At 39.6% G+C, this 21,834-nt stretch overlaps 1 protein-coding gene across 9 annotated transcripts in view; it reads left to right on the top strand.

Moving 5' to 3' along the window:
* TNRC6A (trinucleotide repeat containing adaptor 6A) overlaps positions 1-21,834 on the top strand; it is an 81,790-nt gene that overhangs the window by 35,534 nt on the left and 24,422 nt on the right. For all 9 annotated transcript variants that reach the window (XM_032197830.1, XM_032197834.1, XM_032197829.1 and 6 more), the window contains 3 exons: positions 8,155-8,245; positions 10,920-10,941; positions 17,601-17,936. In XM_032197830.1, coding sequence (XP_032053721.1) covers positions 8,186-8,245; positions 10,920-10,941; positions 17,601-17,936 — 418 coding nt within the window. In that variant the 5' untranslated portion in view covers positions 8,155-8,185. The remainder of the gene's footprint in view (positions 1-8,154; positions 8,246-10,919; positions 10,942-17,600; positions 17,937-21,834) is intronic.

The raw sequence follows: 21,834 nt of genomic DNA, 5'->3' as shown, positions 1-21,834 counted from the left end.
TTCTTTGTGTTGTGACACACTATTTTGTAGGAAGTGTTAATAAAGGAATAGGAGGATCAATCTTTAACTAAAAAACACATTTTTCTAGCTGGTTGTTCTGTAACGATGGTTTCATACAAAAGCAAGTTGTTGGATTTTAGAAACTGAGGAATAGTTTTTATTGGTAGCTGTATGTATTTGCATTATCTAAAAAAAATAAATACTAGGGAAATTTAGGTCAGAATACAGCCAAAATATAAATTTTAAGTCTTGGCAGTGCATTTGGAAGTCTGTATATAAATCAGACAGGTGAGTTATGTAGTGCATGCACACATTTGCTGCTTTTGCAGAATTGTAAAAGGTCTTTCAGTTCGGCATGCTTATCTAACCTTCTGACTGTTCCACCTGTAGCATTGCAAGTTAATTTATAACTAGAAGAGCAAATAGGGAAATTGTTCTTTTCTTGTTGTTTTGGTTTTAATTATAAACTTTTTTTTTCCAAATAATATAGTTGTCACTGGAAATTCTGAAGTGGTTTTAGAAGCCACTGTGTGTAATCGCTTCCAATTGCTACTTTCATGTTTAAACCACATAGCAAAGGGGCAGAGGGCAGAAATCCATAACTAATTAACATAGAAGCTGATGTTTGTTTTACTAGCAAGCATGCTATCAGTGTCTCCAGCGTCCTGCTATCAATAAATAAGCTGAATGATGTTTTCAAGAAGCGGACCAATAAATACCGTTTCACTTTCAGTTATTAATAAATGTCTTTTTAGCTCCAGGTCTTAGGACAGGGCCGCTAGGGGCTGGTTGTTTAACTCGTCTCCTTTGTCCAGTGAGAAGAGCTGCCCGCCCAGGCCAGCCCACCCGCCTCGTGTTGGTCAGGACTCGTGCCAGCCAGTGGTCGGTCACTCGGTGCGTTTAGCACACTTGGCCAGGGGAATGACACTGAAGACCCAAGTGCAGGCTGTGCAGTGTTTCAAGAGCTTCAGAGTAACCCAGCGCAGGATGCCTTTGGGAGAATCCTTTCCCAGCCTCGTGGCTTGAAGCGTTTGTCGGTGACAAGTGTCTTTAAAATGTACTAGCACCATCTTGTGGGGCAGCGTGACTTTAATTTGGTTTGAAAGTGAGCTGAGAAGGTAGCTGTTTGGCTGGCAAACACAGCGTGAGCATCTGTAACGGTGCTGACATCTCCAGCAGCCTTCGTAGAGATGCGTTCTGAGTGCTAGTGTTCACTTGAAGAATCTCCAAACTCAATTAATACAATCCTGTTACATAAGTAGTTCTGATGGATGCTGGATAGCTGGCGTTAGTGGTGGGATGGCAGCTTGATTTATTTCAGTGTTGACATTTGCTGGGTGCAAGTACTATGTGCTTTTCGCTCTGAGATAAACACTGTGTTCATAATATCGCAGTGCAATGTCTTAGATCTTAATTTGTGTCAAAAATCTTATTGTAACCATAATTTCCTCTGTGGGGTGACTAGAATTGTAATTGTATAGTGGTGTAGCATGTTTCCCTTTCGTATGTTATAACAGCAAAGGAAGCATGCTCTGCAAGTGTTAATTATTGCATCCTCATTATGTATTTCAGGAAAATATGGGTATACTTGATTCTCATGTAGCGCAAGAACAGAGGTTAAATATGTCTAACTACTTTCTCCATTTCAGCCCATACATTTTTAAAATGCCAAGCTGTAGCTTTTTAAATTACACATTAATAGAAGCTTTTGCAAGACTTAAAGTAATCAGTAAAATATGATTTGATGTAAATGTTACCTGCAGTGTTTACATCTTGAATATTACAGCTTTTCCAGATTGCAAGCCAAATAACAAATCAAACAAAACATAAAATTAAATGTTAGCACTGTCAAAGCTTAAGGAAGTGGTAGAATGACTGCAGAAGGCAGAATGTGGCAGCTTTCCACTCCGTGGCACAACTGATAGTAACGAACTGACTTCATCTCAAAAGTCACCCAGAATCATGAGGCACTTTGTCTTGCAAAAGTGGTACCTGTCTTAGAAGATAATTTTTTTTATTTTTTTAATGGCTTAAATAAGTAGAGTTGTGGTATATTTTTTTCCTTATATGAACAAGTTGGGCTGAGTGAGTTACTGTAACAAGACTGCCACAACTGGGGGGAAATTTCAATGTGTTTGATAAGTATTTATCTAGCACTCAGTCTGTTCACAGTTGTGCAGACAGTTGCAACTTCTACGTGTATGTTCTCAGAGCTTTAAAAAATGTAGTTTCTCCTGAGATCAAGATCGATTTTCATTTGGTCTCACTTGAAAATAACATATCTTTTAAGTTAAGCTGTTTAAACTCAGGGTCTTTACTCCAGTCTCAAATGTAAATTTCATATGGCTTGGGTATTTTATTTGCAGTTGATCTAAACTGCAGAACCAGGTTTGCATTGTTGTTAACACCATGTAGCATTGAGCAAGCTAATCCAATTATTTAGGAGGAAAAGGAAATGTCCTGTAGATGTAGTTGTAGTAAAAGCTGGATGGCTGATAGGGGAAGTAATAGAAGTCTGCGTATATATTTCTTACGAACCAGGATTTGCAGAGGCTGAGGGGCCAGGCACGCTGCTACCAACACCTCTGTTTTCCAAGGCAATGGTGTACACGTACCTACCTGCAGGGAAGAGCCCAGCAACAGAGCTTGTTCTTCTATTTTCATCTTGTTACTATTAGCCTCTGCTCCTACCCCGTTTTCTGTTAAATGCTGCAAAGTAACTTGAAGCTGTTTGTAATTTGTACTGAAAGAGATACATAAAATGTTGAGTGCAGAACAGGCAGAGGTAGCTGTGAGAGTATAAGATAATAAATGAGAAATACTACGGAACTTCTCAAGAAGTAGCATTAAATATGTAGCTTGTTGTAATTCTATGTTCTAAGGGATGGTGGAGTCCAGGGCATAAATAGTAGCACTTGCTGCCTGTTGATAGGGTCCTGTATTAACTTCTTGGAAAGAATAAGGGAGATTTGCTCTTTTGGCTGTCGGAGATGGAAATGTAGGAGTTCTGCCTTACACTGTGATGACCTAATAGGTAAATTTAAATTATTATTATTTTTTTTTTTTCAGGTCTATGCTTATGTTAGAGGGTAGTGGTAGTAGTAGGAGTACATTCCTTGAAAGATTCACATTTTTAATGAATAGGCAATAAGGACTTTATTGTTATTTAGTTTTAGAATGAGTTAATTTTGCTTTTTAGTCATTGAGATTTAACATTATAACAGTAATCTAATGCTTTTGTTAAAACCTACCTATAGGTAGGCAGGTTTTTTCAGGGCCCTGATGCGTCATCACAGTTTGTGTGTGTGTGCTGAGCTGGCTTTGTCATGTAAAATCTCTTCTTAAATACATGAAAATAGAATGATCAGAGTCATAATTTAGGAATTGTACCTTTCCTATGTGGAAGCCGAAAAATGATGCTGAGGTAGAATATTCCAGAGCTACTGGTGTGTTACTTGTTAGCATGTGTATTCTAAAAATAAAATGTAATCATGTTGACTTAGTTGTAGCAAGATCGATGAGTCACTTTTTTGTTGTGAAAATACTGCTTTGCATTGCCTGTGCTTTTTGCAGCACTCGAGCTTTCTTCTGAAACCTGAATGATTTCTCAGTTAATGAAGTTTCTGCGTGTGAAGCACTAACATTTGTTAAGCAAAAAGCGTTAGTGGCTTTCTTAACCCTTAGAATTCTTCTCAGGATATTAGAAATCCTAGAAGTAACCTTTTATTCCAGCAGACAGTTCTGTGTAGCACGCCATCCTGCGGCGTTGATGCGCTTCCCGCATCAGAGGGGTTCAACCTGTGCCCGTAGCCCTTGTTGGGCTTGCTGGAACAATTAACTCCGGTGGCAGTCAGGAGAGTTGGACTGTTTCCCTGGGGCTCCGCAGCCTGGCAAGGGCAAGTTTCAGGCTGGCTGACTGCTGCTGACAGCAACAGCCTGTTCCCCAGGTGTCACCTCTCGCTGAGGCCCTGCAGCTCATCTCGTGCGTGCCCAGCGCTTCTGGATGTGAGGACACTGGGCCCAGGAGGAACCGCGAGCGCACTAGGTGGCTGCTCCAGAACAAAGAACCTGGCTCTCTGGGGCTGAAGAGCCTCTGGGAAACAGAAAGTCACAGGATGCTGACAACGATTCCAGCTGCACAGCCTGCTTGTGTTGGGGCTTTTTCCTGGGGTGATCCTGGGACAAGGTAGGCAGAGAGCTGCTCCAGGAAATGTGTGGAAGGCAGCCGTGTGCAGGTGTCAGGCCAGCCACGCGTGTGCCAAGCGCTTGTGCGTTGTGCTCCAGCAGTGAGGTTGTGAGAGGAGGAGGGCTGGGGATGTGACTTCTGGCCACGGGAGGAAGGCAGGCAATGCTTGGCCTCCTCAGTTGGATAACAAGGCTCTTAGCTGAATTCTGTATGTTGTATGTTCTGTGAGTTGTGATATATAGAAACTGCAGATTGATTTCAGACCTACACCCTTCTGGTGGTGTTACCAATTTAATTCACTTGTTAAAAGTTGAATTATTCCAAATGAACTCAGCCTGAGGATGTCTTGCAGACTTTGGTTACAGATCCTCAGGACGGAAGGCAGTGACGGGCAAACCTGCCCAATCTCACCTACATGTATACACGTGTGCAGATGTCGCTGCAGGTTCATCATTACCCCTGATTTGCAGGGTGTCCAAGGGATTGCTTTCAACTGACCTGGCCAGCGGTGATTGTTTTCTGTTACATGACCAACCTCGTAGCCGCTCATTGATACCTAATTACAAATGCCAGATAGCTTTTTGCAGTAAGACAGAGCTCACTGAGCCTTGCAGCCTGATGATAAAACCATGATAAAACGTGGAATAACCACATGGCCTACAACTGAAATACAGAGGGATCCCAGAAAGAACATTCAGTTAGTTTGCATATCTCAGCACATCAGAAGCAATGATTTATTAAAAAGAAGCGACTGTTGCTTGCTGTCATTGGAAAATTTTAGAGGATAGATCTTGGTCTGGAGAAGCTTTTTAGAGTGGTGGTAGGAGGAATACTGGTATCGGTTGGCTGTTCATTGGCAAAGCATGCTACAGGTCTACCTGTGCTGCCAGGCTGGTTTGTTTAACCCATGCAAGGAAAGTTCATTAGTACTTGTAAGTAAGAGTCACCCTAGAGCTGTTAGAGGAGAAAAAGAATGGTGGCTGTGCAACAAATCAGTGATATCCCACCAGAAGGGACCACTGGGGAAAGAAACAAGTGGAGGATGAAATCAGATTTGCAGTGAGAACAAAGATCTTGGCAAATAGGAATGAAAACTGATTTCTGTTTTTATTAGTTGCTATTCAGATACATGTAGTCATGCACCAAAGAGTTTGTTTACAGGGAGAAGTCAGAAAAGTAAAAAAATTTGTAATTAAGTAAAAATTAACAAAAACAACAACAAAAAGACACTTTTTAATTTTGTGAATACAAATCTTCCTACTCTGCAGATACATTTTTACGAACTAAACAAAGTATAGCTGTTGTCTGAGTGTACTGGAAGAAATAGATTTGGGTAAAGTGTTTCAGTTAGCGCATGCGAAAAATGATCTTATGGTTGTATCTTGGGTAACGTTAATAGACTCAGAAGTTTCTGTGCCCTGTAAATACTTAAAGTATTGCAGCCTTTTTTATTCCCCGATGTCATATGAAAGCATTATTGTATTGTATCTCTCCTTGTTTGAAAATAATAATAATAGCCAAATGGCCCCAAGCTTAGAGATTTAAGTGTAGGTATCGTTATTACGGCATCCTCCCCGCTGGGACCAGAACCACTTTTAACATTTTGCTGAAGAATCTCACAATGGACAGTAAAACAGTCTTACAGCTTAAAGGTAGAAATCAAATGGGCAGCGATGATGTGATGCTCACCTCTTCCAGAAGGCTGGCAGTATTATGCAGAATGCTAAATGTAAGAATTGTAGTTAATAACCTGATGAGCTGTTGTTTGGTATTAGTTGCCTTGGCACCACCTACCATGAGAGGCAGGTGGCATAAGCATACTGGTTTGTCTGCTTAAAAAATGAGGAAGTTGCATGAATTTGCCACAATGGGACTTGTGACTTCTGTTTGCCGTGTTGATTAAAAAAAAATTTAAAAAATAATAACTGATACCTCGACTCATTTTGAACATGACTTAAGCTGCATCAAATGGAGACTTAACCAATTATTTGTATAGCTAAAGAAGTAATGAAAGATTTGATGCTTCTTACGTATCCTGTATCTTGCTGTATTCAGTTGCATCACTTCTGGTTTTTATATCTAATTATCGTATTTTAAGCCGTGGTTTTGTAGTTGTAGGTAACTTGGGGTTAAAAAGGAGCCAAGTGTTTCTAGGCAAAAGTAAACCACGTATTGACTTAATGACATTTTTAGTTTTTTTCCCCAAAAAATTTTGTATAGGCAAGGTTGTCTTTATTAAGATGAGCAAATTTGTATCCACGGCATTGAATGAGGCTGACTTTTTAAAGCTGATTTTAATGTATTCAAAGTAAGTGTATAAGAAAATATTTTCTCTTGTTTTGCCTTGCTTAGTGTGTGAAATGCATGGCAAAGATAAAAACAAAAAAAAAATCACAACTGTTTTTATGTTCAAAGCTGAACTTGGGAGATAAATGCCAACAAGACCAGTTGTCACCAACCGGGGTGTAAATTCTGTAACCCTTCCCGTAGTTGTCTCGGCTTTCTCCTTTGCTGCAGTAAGTAGCAGATGGGAGTCTGTTCCCTTTTACTGCCCAGTGATCTCCACGGCAGCTTGGGATCTGAGCACTGCTCGCACTGCAGCTGATGGAATAGAAAGTGTGTACAGACCTGGGAGCAAGCCGGTTGCTTCTGAAACATTGCTTTATAAACAGGACTTCCCCTAATCTCTGAAGTTTGTTCAGAGAGTAAATGTGGTGTCTTCTTGCTTTACTTTGTCAACATCTGTGCAGTTTCTTCCCATGTCCCGTTCAAAGTGCATAGAAATTAGATTTGTTTGAGGGATGTGATTTCCTCAGTTAGAGGGTGGGTGTGCGTTGGAGCTGCTGGTAAGATTCAGGATATCAGAGGTGTTTGGGGTAGCACAGATGTGCTTCAAGATGACAACTAGAAAAACGCTCTCAGCTTCTTCTTAGCTGTGACCTGCCTGTATGGTCAGGGTGTGTGGGCCAAAAGCTTCAAAGCTTTTGAACTTGTAAACATTCCTGACCCTGAAGTGGTGAAGGGGTCTTGCAAGTAGGCTTTCTAGTAAATAAAAAATATTTACTGTCTGAATCACAAACTTTGAAGTAGCTGAGTATTTGTAGGCTCCCTTTCTCATATTTACATGCTTGTATACCTGTCCTGCTTTCTGCTTTGTTCTCCCTTTTTGCATTTTCTTTGATAGTCTGTTTTTGAAAGACTGCAGCATACCCTGTGAAGTAGGGTTGTAGTGAAGCTTTCTGTTTTAGCATGTAAAACTTTATATTAAGTGAATTTAATTTAATGACAAACATAAAACCTGTTACAAGTTAGTTTTCTCACTAATTTACTGTGCTCTAAAATGGCACTCCCATCAAAAGCCCAGGTTCGACCAAGCTCTTCAGTTTGTTCTGCTTGTTCATGCATCCTTTGTCAGCAGCAGCATCTGCACGCGCACACAGCCGGCTGCCTTATCTCACTGCTCTGGCAGGAAAATGGCTGCATTGGCAGAGGTGGCATTTAAGATCGGCGAGCTGGTGCAGATTCTTGCCTTAGCTCCGTGGCTGTGTAGGAACCAGCGCTGATCCAGGGGATGCGCGCAGCCACACTGTGCCCGGCCAGCGCTGACCGTGCCAGGCTGTAGGCAAACGTGATGTGGGAGAGCTCAGAGCCGTGCTAATTCACAGTAGCATGTAGAGCTTAAATAGCATCTGAATCGACAGTGGCTTTTGAACGGAATTAATGTCTAAGCCTTCATTGCATGTTTTATAAAAGGAAAATATTACACGTGTCTTGGCACTGCATCTGCTCTTGAAGTTTTTTCACTTGCAAATTGCAGTGAAAATACATAGTCCCTATAGAAATATTATCCAATTAGAAGTAAAATTCCCCAGTTCCTTTTGGGTCACTGTGAAATAATTGTTCTAAAATGAATCTAAGTGTGTACAGATTGTATTTTGGGAGAGTTAATTACAAACTGTATGGTTCAGGGATTTAGTGCAAGAAGAGGAAGAACAGTTGATGGAAGAAAGGAAAAAGAGAAAAGAAGACAAGAAGAAGAAGGAAGCTGCTCAAAAAAAGGTATGTTGAGCATTAAAAAAAGTGCTTGTGGATTACTTCTTTTCATCACTGGTGAATATTGTTACATCCGTTTTTACACAAGTGTTTTCTTTTTAATTTCAGTTTTTACAATTTGTGTCTTCTGTCAGTTCTGTAATGGTGACTGACATATAGAGCCTCTGATTGGGCTTTGTGTACAGGTTCTTCAGAGATTAAATAATCTCCTGAGATGACCGTTCTTCTTCCTGATTGCTAGTTAAGTCCACTTGAAGTTTGGAAACTTCCTCAGTATCAGTGCTCCCTGTTTGTTAGCCTAAAGAAAGGTTTTCGTTGTGCACCTGTAGAAAATTCGGCATGTCTAATCTTATGACAAATCTAAGTAAAATTGTACAGAAAGGATCCTTCTGGAAAAGGTGGGGTGTTTCCTGATATTTCAGAATGAGGTTCCGTAATCTTTTCAGCAGCTGACAGCAATGCTGCATAATAATTTTTGGACCTCAGTTGTAAATTAGTAATTCATTCTCTTGGAATTCTTGTGACCAGGCACAGAGTATGGAACTTAAATGAAAATTTTTAATGAGAAAGGTGTTGGTTTACTTGTAGAATTTAAGTCTTTCAAATAAATGGTTCTTTGGGGTTCTCTTCTCCCCAGGTTTAGTGTTCTCGGGAGTCAGAAAGGCGGAAAGGCATGTTTGAGTGTATTTTTGGAAGAATTAAAAGCAAAAATATATTTTGAAAGTGAAGACACCAAACATTTACCTGAAATTGAGTGTTTTGCTTTTGCTTTCTCCTTCCATATAGCACATGATGGCCTGTGGTTAAGCTGCATGTCTTTGTTTATTTGCTGTATTCTCCAAGTAACAGAATATCAAGTGCTTGGGCTTGATGCATCAGAAATTTCAAGAGGCTTCTATCAAAGAAGCAGTAGGTGGCCGCAAGGATGCTCATGTGCATTCCTGGAGAAGCCTAAACTTGATGTAGATTAAGAAAATAAGTCTCTGAAAAACCACAGCAACAAACAACTGCCAGTTAATTTAGATGTTTGTTGTTTGTTTGTTTGTTTTTAAAGTCTATTACAGATGTAGCTTGATTCTAGATTTAAATGAAAAACATGAAGTAGCTCACAAATGTTCTGGGTTTTTTTTGTATTTTTTTTGAGGGGTGCCTATCTGCTATTTCATATTTGTGAGTAAGTTCAAATTGATCAAACTTGCCCTTTTTGTTTTGCAATCTAACTTTTTCTGCTTAATCTCTTCAAAGCGTGCTATTTAGTATTACCAATCTTAGGCTTGCTAGGAAAAACTTAAGCACCTATCCATGCATCATCCAATGACACTGGAGAACGAACAGCTAATGCTTGTTTTTGTATATACTGTGGTTTTTTAATAATTGGAGATAAAAGGCAGGGATTGTAGGAGAACAGCAGCTATCGCGGAGGTGTGACACTCAACTTAGAGAACTTATCTTCTGTTTAGTGGTGCTTGCACCCTGACGCTGAGCAGCTTTCATGGGATGTAAGCGATTGTTTTCCATCTACCTTTTTATGTATATAACTGTTTGGAGCACTTGGTTCCAAGCCAGCTGTTGTGCGTGAAATATCCTGGCATTCAGAGTGCATACAAAACCTCCCAAGTCTTCAAAATATTTTTTTAAACTAGATTTTTTTAAAGCATAATGAAAAGTTGTGGCATTAGGTAGTAGGCCCAAGTATGTCAAATTCTGGAAAACGAGGCTGAGGAGCAGTGATATTGGAGTCAGGGTAATACGGGTAAATAAGCAAACTGAACATGAACATGATGTGGGTTTTTTGATCCCCTCGTGTAAGCAGCCAGTGGATCAATGGATCAATAATTTTTTTGGTGTGCATATGCACTCTCTTTTTCTCTCAAGGTCTTAATTATAGATGATTGTAGTTTAAGTATTACTGCAAATTACTCTATTGCACCATGTGAATATATGCAATACCCTAATTAAAAGAGGTTGTATCCAGCTACCAAAGTGACCCTATCAGATTAAATCTCACTTCGCTTTTGCATTAGTGTATTTTAGAAGTGATAACTAAGAACACTCCCATTTCAGATGGGAAGAATTCTGATTTGTGCTTCTGAGAGCTCCTTTATGAAGTCAGTTTCACTATCTGTTCTAGTCAAAGCCATGCAGTTGAGATGCAACAATGAACGTTGCTATCCCCGTTTTTATCTCAGGATAAAACCACATTCGAATATCTCTCATCTTGCCTGTGTCACAGGAGTAACAATTGAATTGTGGAAATGAAAGACTTAAAGCTCTCGCATTTACTTTCTTTCTTACCTCCTTTAGATTTCTATGTCCCTCCCCTTTCTTCCCCTGCCGTATTCTGCAGTAGAAGTGGTGGAGCTTCCTTGCTTCCAGGCACAGTTTTTAACTCACTTCAAACAGGTTAATTTGCAAGTTTAATTTAGTCCGTTTCATATGCTTATCTTTCAAATTAATTTTGTCTTCTGTAACATTTTAACAGCTTTCTAGGCATAAGGAATAATAGGCATGGGTTGGTTAGAAAGAAGTATAAGGTTCTGATGTAGATAATTAAATAACTTTTAAAAAATTTTAAAAGAAGAAAGTCAAAAGCTAATGTCGCTTTATAAAGTGGCACGAGCACATGTGGCTTTTGCTCTTATCTGCACAAATCACTGACACTTCTTCTTTCTTGTTCTAGGCCATTGAACAAAAAATCAAAGGTAAGTTACTTTAGAGTTCTTTCTGTTCTGTGTATTGTTTCTGCAGTTTTAAATATGTTGAATCACATGGGTCAGCTGAAAGCTACTGAAAAATAGGATCTTTGAAACTTCAGTTGCACTATTTCGAACAGTTACCATAAAAGATTAGAAGAGTAAAGGATAACGTTTTTTTCCAGCGGTTGGAGCGTTCTGTTCATCCTATTTTCCATTCTTAATTGCTTAATACGGCACTAGGCGTGTATGTAATACCTTCAGATCTTATCTTTGTTTGCTTTTTTTCTTTTCCCTTTTTGCTATGTTTGAAAAGTGCACAAATGCTCTTGCACTTCTGATGTGACCACTTAGAGATCCACCTAATGGACCGGTTTGAAACTTGCTTTCCAAATATTCTAAGTGTGACTGGGGTCAGGAACACTTGATAGGCAAGTGATTGATATGTCTATCACTATCAATTTTAACTACTTATTGTGCGTGGAGAGTTCATCATGATTAGAATGATCATGATGGCTATCTTAAAAGCTGTCATTTGGATGTTGGTGGCAGGCTGGGAATACTGCAGTTACTGTCCGTGTTTGTGGGTTTTATAAATTCTCCATTCCTTCTGTAAGTGGAGGAAAAATTCTTTTCACTTTTTAAGTTGGCTGGAAAGTGGATAATAATCGTATAAGTGGTCGTGTGGAGTGCTTGCTGAATCACTGTTTTTTGGGGAACATCGGGTTTAATTTAATAACTCAAGCAATGGTAGAAACAGGAGATTGGACACCCTGCTTAGCAGAGATGCAATTATTGTTGGAAAAATCAAAAACGTCTTTGAAGTGCTGTTCTGGCATGAAGGTAGTAAAATAGTACAGGACATACTGTGCTTGAGAAGAGTCAAAGAAGCAAATGAAAGTGTCCGTTCGGAAGGCGGTGTTTGAAGAAGCGTGCTAGTTAGCATGGGGTTGAAATGGAGGAGGCAGACTCTTCGCATAAAAAATGCACTGCTTCTCCCGCTGAGTACTGCGGTACCAATTACAAGGTATTAGGAGAGGCGTTTATGTCTGCTTTCCTTAAGTGTGATGTGTACTCTGCTTGTACGTGTTCAAAAGAAACACCAGGTTGTGTAGAACCAGTAGGTTTTCGGGGTGTGACAAGGCTCCGCGGACAGAGTGAGAGCCGTCTGTGTTCTGTGTTTTAGTAAGCCCCTTTACGTGCTGCTTCAAGGAAGCTGATGTTTTGGCTTTCGGAATATTGATGGCTTGTGGCAGAGCTGCTGGATGGCGGCGGCTGCGTGTGAACGTCAGAGCGCTGCTCCTGCAGCAGAGGTCGGTGATGGCAGCTGAAGCTCGGCGCGAGGCGTGCTGGAGGTTTCGCCGGGCTGACGGCAGCACCTGGCTCTGGGCACTGAAATCGGTTGGGCAGTCTGTATTTGGCTCTGAGCACAGGACTGAATACCTGATGAAAGTGCTGGAGATTATAATAAAAGAAAAAGTGAAAAGTGTTTACTGAAGTGCCCTTTTTTGTACGAAATTGCATTTGAGTTGCAGGTTAAGTATTTGCTTTCTTCTCTATGTGCCTGCCATAAAGCTTCTAAGACAATAACCAATTGCAAAGAGTTGTGAAAGTATTTGTCTTTATTCTGAAGTAATAAACTGTCCAAAAAAATAGTGAAGGAAAATGATACAATGCTTTCCTTTAAATAATAATGTACATTTTTTGAATGAACATCTGACCTACGTACTTAAACTGTGTTGGCATCCGTGTGTCACATTAAGGACAAGGCTGCAAAAAGCAAATGGCTAAAAATAGCACGAGGAAGGGAGGGTAGTAATTCTGCTCAGTAGGCTACCTGATGGTAATCTTCAAATCAAAAGAAAATGTCTTTCTTACGAAGGACAGACTAATCTTACTTTTCCATTTTCTCTTTGGAGGCCTAGTGTTATTTACTGAATGGAAGTACTGAGTTCCAGCCTTAATGTTACCTGGTTATTAAACGAGGTATTTCAGCAAGTTTAGCAGGAATTTAGAGTTGTCGCAGGAGCCCAAGCTGGCTGTCCTGCTGCAGAAGTGGGACAACATGGGATACAGACATGCAACTTTTTGTAGCAGTTCCTGTAGGAACAGAACGTGTTGCAGAGTTGCACATGGCTCTTTCATTGTTTCAACAGTTTTGTCTACTTGTATTCAGGATGCAAATTAATGTTTCATTAGTTTCCAAGTTTCCATCGCGTTAATGTCTTAAATAATTTATTTTGTGCGTGAGCTGAAGATAAAATACAAGAGTATAGGATCTCTAAATAATTCAGAATTATGTTCTTTCTTTTAGAAAAGTAGCTGGTTAAGTGGGGGGAGGGGTGGGTAGAAAGGTTATTTCTTTATTTCTACCCATAACTTGGATGTTTCCAAAATGATTTTTTAGCTAAGGTAGAAATTGGTGTTGTACCAGCTGAAGTAGCTATCAACATGCATGTAAATTATGAGACTCCCTTTCAAGGAAGGTTAATGCTGCTGATTTCTTCATCATGTTCAGGATGGAGAATGAAAGTAATGAAGAAAATGCCAATATAAACTTTTTTGCTAAAAGTAGCATTTTAATGCTGTAGTATTGCCATTAAGAATGCATGTATTTCATTCCTGTGGATCTCAAATATTCTAACCTGTCTAGTTTTATACATCTGGTTTTATTAAAAGAGGGAAGAAGACATTCATAGGCATTAGAGATGAAAGCACTATTTGGGAAGGTTTCTGTATTTGTGCAGCAGCAAGCATAACAAATTCTAATACCAACAAGTGTCCTCTAAGTACTCTCATACCAGGTATTTTTAGAAAAAAATATCACTTGAAAGTACTTACTTGACTATTCTAGTGTTCTCAACAACTGTTGTTGTATTCCTTCTGCTTTCACAAAACATGTATTTTTGTTGTGTTTAATGTCAGTACTATTAATGACGGACAAATCAATCTATTTGCCCTGGATTCCTCCTAAAAGAGGAATCTTCAAACCGTGCTATAGCCGTGGGTAGCTAATGATGAGCCAAGCACTAAACTAAATGCTACTTAAGAAAAATACTTGAGTTTTGTTTTAATACTCACTTGAGTAATCGTGATGTGCTCCTACAGAATGTGAGATTTCACTGCGAGATAAAATCTTTTTTTAGATCCGGACTTTAATTATGTATGTAATAACCTAGTGAAATAACTCCTAAAAACTGAAGGCTAATGTTTATGCAAATGCCGGTGTTGTGGTTAGTTCTGAATGCTTTGTGCTTTGCAAAACAGTGCAAGCTAGAACTGAAAACATCTGTCAGTCTTAGTCCTGAACTGCCCTGCTCTGTAGAAGGCGCGGGCATGAAGTACTGCTCGTATTGCAGAACAGAATAAACTTTGAATCAACACTGAAACAGAAAGTGCTTTTAAAAATAGCTGGGTGTGGAATTGAAATCTTTGACTCATATTTCCCACCATGGAAACTTCATTTTCTTCTCCGTGAAGCAGAATTGCCCGAACACACCGAGCCCTCTGTTTTTGTTGGGTTCGGGGCTTTTTTTGTCTGCCTGAGAGCGCTTTACCTGATCGGGAAAACTGCTACGTTAGCTTCTAGATATTGAAAATAAATAGTAAAAATGAGCAGGATAATAAAGGCTTGTTGTGAAAACTACCCCTGTAAACGGCTTAGAGTTTACCTTTGTGCGGATCTTCAGGGGTTAATGAATTGGCAAACAGTTAGATATTTTCCAGATCAGCTAGCTGAGCTTACAGCTGCGGCCATTTTTCCACAGCGAAAATTCTAGCACTACATCTTACGTGTGTCAGCTTGAAAGCCAGACTTCCTCTGTTTGCCCTTCAGCATTCCAGCACTGACAACTCTTTGGGGCATGACATGCGGGGAGAGTGTATTACAATACATTTTTAAGAGGTCAGCTTAAGCAGCAGCGAGAAGAAACGTTTAAATGACAGCCTGGTGCTGTTCTTTGTGTGGTTTAGGAGGCGATTTGATCTTTGTAAGCTGATTTTGTGCGAGTGAGAAACTGTTTTCCATCTGCACTAAAGTTATTCAGACAGCTGCCATTTTTTTTATTGGAGGGGGAGTTTAAGTCACTGGGCCCCTACTCCAGGAGGAGTTGGCAGGCAGCACTCCTGTAGCAGTAAAATGACACCATGCTTCTCCTCCATTTTCTAATGAAATCTGCAGAGTGGGAAAGCAACACAAGTTGGAAGCGTCTTTCTTTGGAATCTCTCTGTAAACTGTAACTTCACCATCCCCTGCTCTGTGGGTTTTCAGCAGGTTTGTTCTTTATAAAAATCTGTCATTTTTAATATTCATTTCTGTAAAATTGCTGTTATTAGTCAAGTAAATTAACTGTGATTGTCTGTTAATAACGTTACCTTTCTGCTTTAATGTGGTTCAGAATAAAATAGGGTTGTACAAAACAATTTTTATTAAACAAGCGACTTCTTTATAAGACACAAATATTAAGATAAGGATTGAAGTGTCTTGCAATTTATTGCGGCAATATCGGAATATTAATCTATCATTTTAATCTTCTGAGAAGTTGTGGACCAGAAAATGTTGGGCAGTATGAATTGTGCAGCTTTAAACTTCCTCTGGAATACTTGGGGAACCCAAGGCGAAGTAATTGTGTTGCACCGAACAGCACTGCTGATTAATTTCAGTTTGAAATTGACATTCGGATATAATCTCTGCCTGTCTTTGTTAGTGTAACTGTAGTATCTGGTAAGATTTTCTGTGCAATTTGCCGGTCATAGTCCAAAGAAGACCATATTTGCCAAGGAAGCAAATACACAGAATAGGAGAGAAACTTAATTTTCTTAAACCGTTTGTGAGTTCTTGTTCATGTTGCAGCTTAGGGGATGGCTTGGCAGAAAGTAGCTTATTTATTTTTTGCACCCTTTTATAGCTGAAAAGTGATTCAATTATCTGAAAGTCCACTGGATTTTATTATAAGAAGCATTTGAAGTAGCATTTGTTAGGAAAGTGAAGTATTGATGTTGCTGCGCGGCAGTACTGCCCTAAATATGCTGCTTCCAACTGCGTGGATCGCAGAATGTCGTGTGTAAATGATTTTGCTTTATCTGGGAGGAGTAACTATACGAATAAAAGAACTATGGTAAGAAAAGTGAATCTTTCATTGGCTGTGTTTTAGGGTGTTGTATGTGGTGTTAAAAATCTCTTCAAGGTATAGTGCACTTTCCACTTAAGTTGACAGCAAAAAAAAAAAAGTCTTAAATAGAGAGTACAAAGGGCTAAAAAAAAAACAAACAAACAAAAAAACAACTGTGTCCCTAAGTGGTGCCCTTATTGTTTGTCTACTTTATGGACTTGGTAACATTATGCTGGCTGCAGAAAGTGGTTGTTTTGTGTATCACTGTCAGCACACCTCAGGTGTAGCCTTGAACCGTGCTTTAAACAGCAAAGACCTGTAAAGAACCACGGTAACTAGCAGGAATCAGCTGCAGCAGGAGGAGGATTGGGAGATCAAAAGGCTGAGACCTGGCCAGTAGTTGCACAGATTGTGGTATGCGAAGAAAACTTTTTCATTTCAAAGCTTGTAGTACCTAGACCACAGGAATGTGATAGCTGCTTATGTATTGAGCTGGTCACGGATTCTTAGATATTCACTGAAGTGGCCAAACAACAACAGGAAAAAAAAAAAAACAAACTGTTATTTTCAGTTCTGGTAGTTATTTTTAAACCAGGAAATGTAAGTAGTCAATTGCAATATGGTTGTTTAAAACTTGTATTAAAAACAGAAAAGTTTTAAACATAATTTCTTGTCACGCTACGTTCATCTGAAGCACTGCGCAAGGGACCGGAGTTACCATTTTTTCAATACAAGTACCAACCTATATTGTCAGATACAGCGCTAGCACTTCTTATCTCCAATTTATCTAATAGCTTGTGAATACCTTCTGCCCCCTGTAGTCTGTACATTAAATTGACTTACGTCCTGGCCATTCCTCTTCTTAATTCTGTCCTTCTCCAGTCAGCTGTGAAATAGGGAGAGCTGGGGCAGTGGAGGTGGCGGGCGTGCTGTCCAAGCTCTGAAAGGCCCTTTGGAGCTGGAGTTGGGTGTCCTGTGCCTGACCAGCGTGGCCATAGAGTCACCAAGCTGTTTGTGGCTGCTACCTGTGCTGGTAGAGCTCTCTGCTGGCAACAGATCTGACTGGAGATATTCCTGTATTTCCCTGGGGGGATTAGGGTTGCTAACACAAGCAAGCCTTAACAGTGCGTTCTGGATGTCCTGTTCACCTCTTGTTCTTTTTGCAAACACTTTCAAGTTTCCCATGAGAGTAAGATTTTATTTTTAATATTTTAAAGTAAGGTTTAAATTCCTAAATGATCTGATACAGCGCTGACTTGTCAGAAAAAAACGCTATAGAAAGCTTGTTAGTAGCAGCATCCTTTACCTTTGTCAGAAGTAAGAGCGAGACACATCTACTTCCAGATCTGTGCTATTGAAGTATTAAAGCTGTATGACTATGGGATAACGTAGTTGTAACTCATTCTCATTAAAACCTCTAATCAGGAAAAAAAAAAAAAAAAGCCATTACATAAAACATAAATACATCTAAGATTATCTACTTAATCTTCAGTTTTTTAATATCTTGTTCTGATGAATAACTTTGTCCAATTTTCTTTTTCCTGGGGGTGGGGGTAGTGCCAGAACAAACAAAGACAAGTGTAAGCCAGCCTCAGCCTGTCACCTCTAACGGCACTTCCACAGTAACCAGCACTAATAATAATGCCAAGCGGGCCACAGCCAACAATCAGCAGCAGCAGACCTTGCCTCGATACCCTCCTCGTGAAGTACCACCGCGATTTCGACACCAGGAACAGAAACAGCTTCTGAAACGAGGTCAGCAGTTACCAGTTATAGCTGCAAACCTGGGATCTACTCCTAAAGTATTAAACGGCCAGTCAGGAGGCAGCACTGTCACAAATAAACAGCCAGTGATCAACGGAGAAGTGCCGAACAGCAGCAAAAAACAGCCAGGTGAGGGAGAGGTACCTTGTTTTCCTTTTAATTAAAGTTGAATCGTTTAAATCCAATTATTAATGTGTATATTATTTAAACTTCAAATGCAAGCCATAGCACGCTGAGATGTTCTCCTGTGTTGTAGCTTAATATTAAACATTATAGCATGACCTCAGACATCTTTTTGCAGGTTTGTCTGAAACTTAACACAGCTTAGTTGCCTGTTGCTGCCAATGGCATACAATTTGAGCTGATGTTGAAGCCAAGGTGACGACTGCTTTATGTCCTGAATTTCCATTCTTTATCATAATAATTAATCCAAGTATGGTACAGAGAATGTGTTCAGTTTTGATAAACATCTCAGGGTCCTTCTTATTTCTAGAGCATTCTGAATGGCATCTCAAGACTTACATATATTTACAGATATAAATAGAATGCAACTTGTTTAGAATATCAAAATTGCTTTTTGTTATTAGGTCAGAGTTTTCCTTGTGACAGTACAACACTTGTTCCCACGGATAATTTTTTTTTTGAAACCTTACTAAATACCCAGTATTTCTCCAAGTTAGTGTTTCGCACGTGACAAAAAATGTGACTTCTAGCCACACCAGTTACCAAAAACAAAATTGTGGAAAAAAAATTAATGCTTCAAGTTTTAGTTAAATTTTGAGCTGTTGAGATTGCAGAATCTTGAAGAAGCAGTATTTGAAATGAAGATTAATATCAAAGCATGGAAAACATTTAGTCTGTGTGCCCCTTAAAGAATGTTTCTGATGTTGCTTTCCATTAGTATTGTTCCTATTATGTCCTGATAAAACTCTTTACCATTCCGAGAATTTATAATTTTAGAAGCTTTTTTTTTTTTTTTTTTTACTTGTGTAATTTTATTCCTGTCTATAGTTAGGTTTTCAAACACCCGTTCGTGTTCTTGCTGTCTTTTTAAGATGAAACTTTTTCTCCAGAACGTGTCCTCTGCTGGTCAAATTGTATGGTAGCAAGTAGTGATTTAAAGAGAAGTTCCTGTGTAAACTCATTTTATGAAGCATAACTCTTTATAGAGCCTTTTAAACTTCTCAATTGCATCCAGAGGATTTTTTTAGTATACTTTCCTCCATTTAACTTCTCTTGTGAACCGCAGCCTGGTATCTAATTAGTTGGACTCCCATTTGTGTATCACATTCTTCCCAGGTTTGCTCAATTTTGCGCTAGTGTGGCTGGGCAGCCTTTAGGCTAGGAGACGTCGATGTGTTCCTGTGCGGTGATGTATTGAGTGTCTGAGGGGCAGCTGCTTTACTGGCAGTACTTCTGCTCTTTGAATAATAAGTTAATTATTTGGATAATAGATCTGTGTCCAACTGGTAACTAAAAGGTTATAAGAGTCTTTTTAGGAGAGAGGCAGGCTGGCCAAATCGCTTTCCTGTCTTAGGGAAGTTGTATTGTAATAAAGGGTTGTGAGGCATTGGAACAGGCTGCCCAGGGAAGTGGTGGAGTCACCATCCCTGGAAGTCTTCAAAAGACGTTTAGATGTAGAGCTTAGGGATATGGTTTAGTGGGGACTGCTAGTGTTAGGTCAGAGGTTGGACTCGATGATCTTGAGGTCTCTTCCAACCTAGAAATTCTGTGATTCTGTGATTCTGTGATTTGTAGGGTCCTGTCAGTCACTGCAATGGCAGATCCTGTTCTGTGTGCTGTTCTCGTGGCACCTCCTGTATGTGCAGGGTGGGTTGGTCAAATTCAACAAGTGTAGGACGGGGAGGCCTATTTCTTATTTCTTTCTGTGCCATATATCTGTGTGCCTGCAAGTTCTTTCCTCTGCTGTAATGAGGAATAATGCCTGCTGTGGATGTTCTGAAGGTTAGTACGTTGAGATGTGTGGGGAAGATGACTGAAGGGGAATATTCTGTAATGGTTTCAGAATCTTGTCTAATGAACTGATTGTGAAACAATGTTGAGGTGACCATAGTCCAGCAGCATGCAAGACTACCTTAATGTGTTTTGATATCGTTGTAACTGAAAGGAAATAGTGTTGTTGCTTGCCTTAGCCCTGCTCGTTCTCCACAGTTCCTCTTTTAGCTTTCAGCAGCAGCTTCAAAGTACTCTCCTTGTTACCTCAAGTTATAAAAAATCTCATGAAACGTGACACATCCTTAGATCCATTTAATTTGAAGAACATCCATGTACAGGCCATTTGGGTTAACACGTTTTATACCTTAAGGACATGTCTTATGTCTTTAGGACATGAGGAAACGGCCTCAGGTTGTGCCAGGGGAGATGCAGGTTGGAAACGAGGAGACATTTCTGCTCAGAAAAAGCAGTCAGGCATTGGGACGGGTTGCCCAGAGAAGTGGGGGCATCTCCAGGGGCATTCAAGGAAAGGTTGGACCTGGTGCTTAGGGACATGGTTTAGTGGGTGACGGTGGTGGTAGGGGGATGGTTGGACCAGATGAACTTGAAGGTCTCTCCCAACCTTAATGATTCTATGATTAACAGTATGTCTTTGAAGATGATTAAGTTTGTGGCTTTTAAAGTATTATTTAATGGATATTAGAATCGATACGTATTTTAGGGCTAAAAGAAATACTGTAGCTTCAAAATGTTGGACTGAATTGCTGAAATCAGTAGAGGCTCCAGTTGTTTGTCTGCCATTCTCTGACACACCCAGGAGCAGGATCTCCTGCGTTCCAGCCGTGGTTATAACGTCGGGTAGGTGCTTTACAAAAGCCAGGGAACATGAGTGCTACTAACTTTACAGTTTGTTTAATGGGCAAAAAAAATACCTCTTTGTATTTCGTGTGGGCAATCATCTTCAGTGTGAAGCTCATGGAAGGAGATACAATCTTGTCCCAGTGTGGTTATTTTAAGAAATCTACATAAGGAGCACTTCACCAGAACATTTTCATACCAAATTCAGGTGTTTGCTTTACTGAAATTTTCTCCCCACGTGTAAACTTTACATGAAAGGAAGGTCTTGAATGCTACCTTGGTATGCTTGTTTGCCTTTCTGCTTTGTAACACATCTGAACAGCCAGGTGGTTATTCCACAATACAATGATTTATATAGTGAACTAAAATATTTGCTAGCAGTAATTACTTACAAATGTGGGATATAAGAAAACACAAGAGAGCCGTCAGGATCCTGGCTTTTGTCCAGTCGTTGAGTTGCTTTGATTCCTTCATTGACATGAGTCACTCTTCCTTTATTTTTATGCATCTTGCAGTTGAGCAGTTGCAACCGGAGCCTTTGGAAAAAAAAATAAAAATCTTTGTGTAACTTAAGGGTTTTTTGTTGTTGTTTTTGTTTTTTTTTCCATGCTTATTGAAGGAGTGAAGGAAGAGGTGAGCAGTTGGGATTTGGAGTGTGTAGGGATAGAGGTTGACTTAATGTAGGAAACGTTGCCTTAAATGTAACAATTATGATCTACACCTGTAAAATTTGTGGATGTGAAATGTTAAATTCGATTTCGTATGCTGCCTGTAGGGCACTTAAAAGGAAGAAGCTATGAAAGTGGTGAATGTCAGTTTGTAATGGACTTGCTTAGCTTAAATCGAAGTTGGTTTATACTTATTTGTTTGCTAAATCAAGTAGCCAAATGATGACTTACAGGTGGAAAAAGTGTACTGTTCAAAGAAGTGATATGAACTCACTCGAGTTTCAGGGCTTACCTCTGAAATTCTAAACTAATGCAGTTGAAAAACAATGAGTTCTGGTTTCAGTGACTATAGATCCTTCTTTTCCTTTATATAAATCAAACTTTTAAAATTAAGGGCATTTTTAATTGGCTAATTAAATGCCAAGTATATAAAATCTAGCTAGTAGTGGAAATGTTTTGTAAAAGCAGTAAAATTGCTGAAAACAAACGAGCAAAAAGAGTAACACGAGGCCTGCACGCAGGAAGTCAGATTTGCTATCAGCCTC

The sequence above is a fragment of the Aythya fuligula genome, chromosome 15 (assembly GCF_009819795.1).
Source record: "Aythya fuligula isolate bAytFul2 chromosome 15, bAytFul2.pri, whole genome shotgun sequence".
Lineage (NCBI taxonomy): Eukaryota > Metazoa > Chordata > Aves > Anseriformes > Anatidae > Aythya > Aythya fuligula.
Note: the sequence above shows the minus strand (reverse complement) of the source record. Positions and strands in the feature narration are given on the sequence as shown.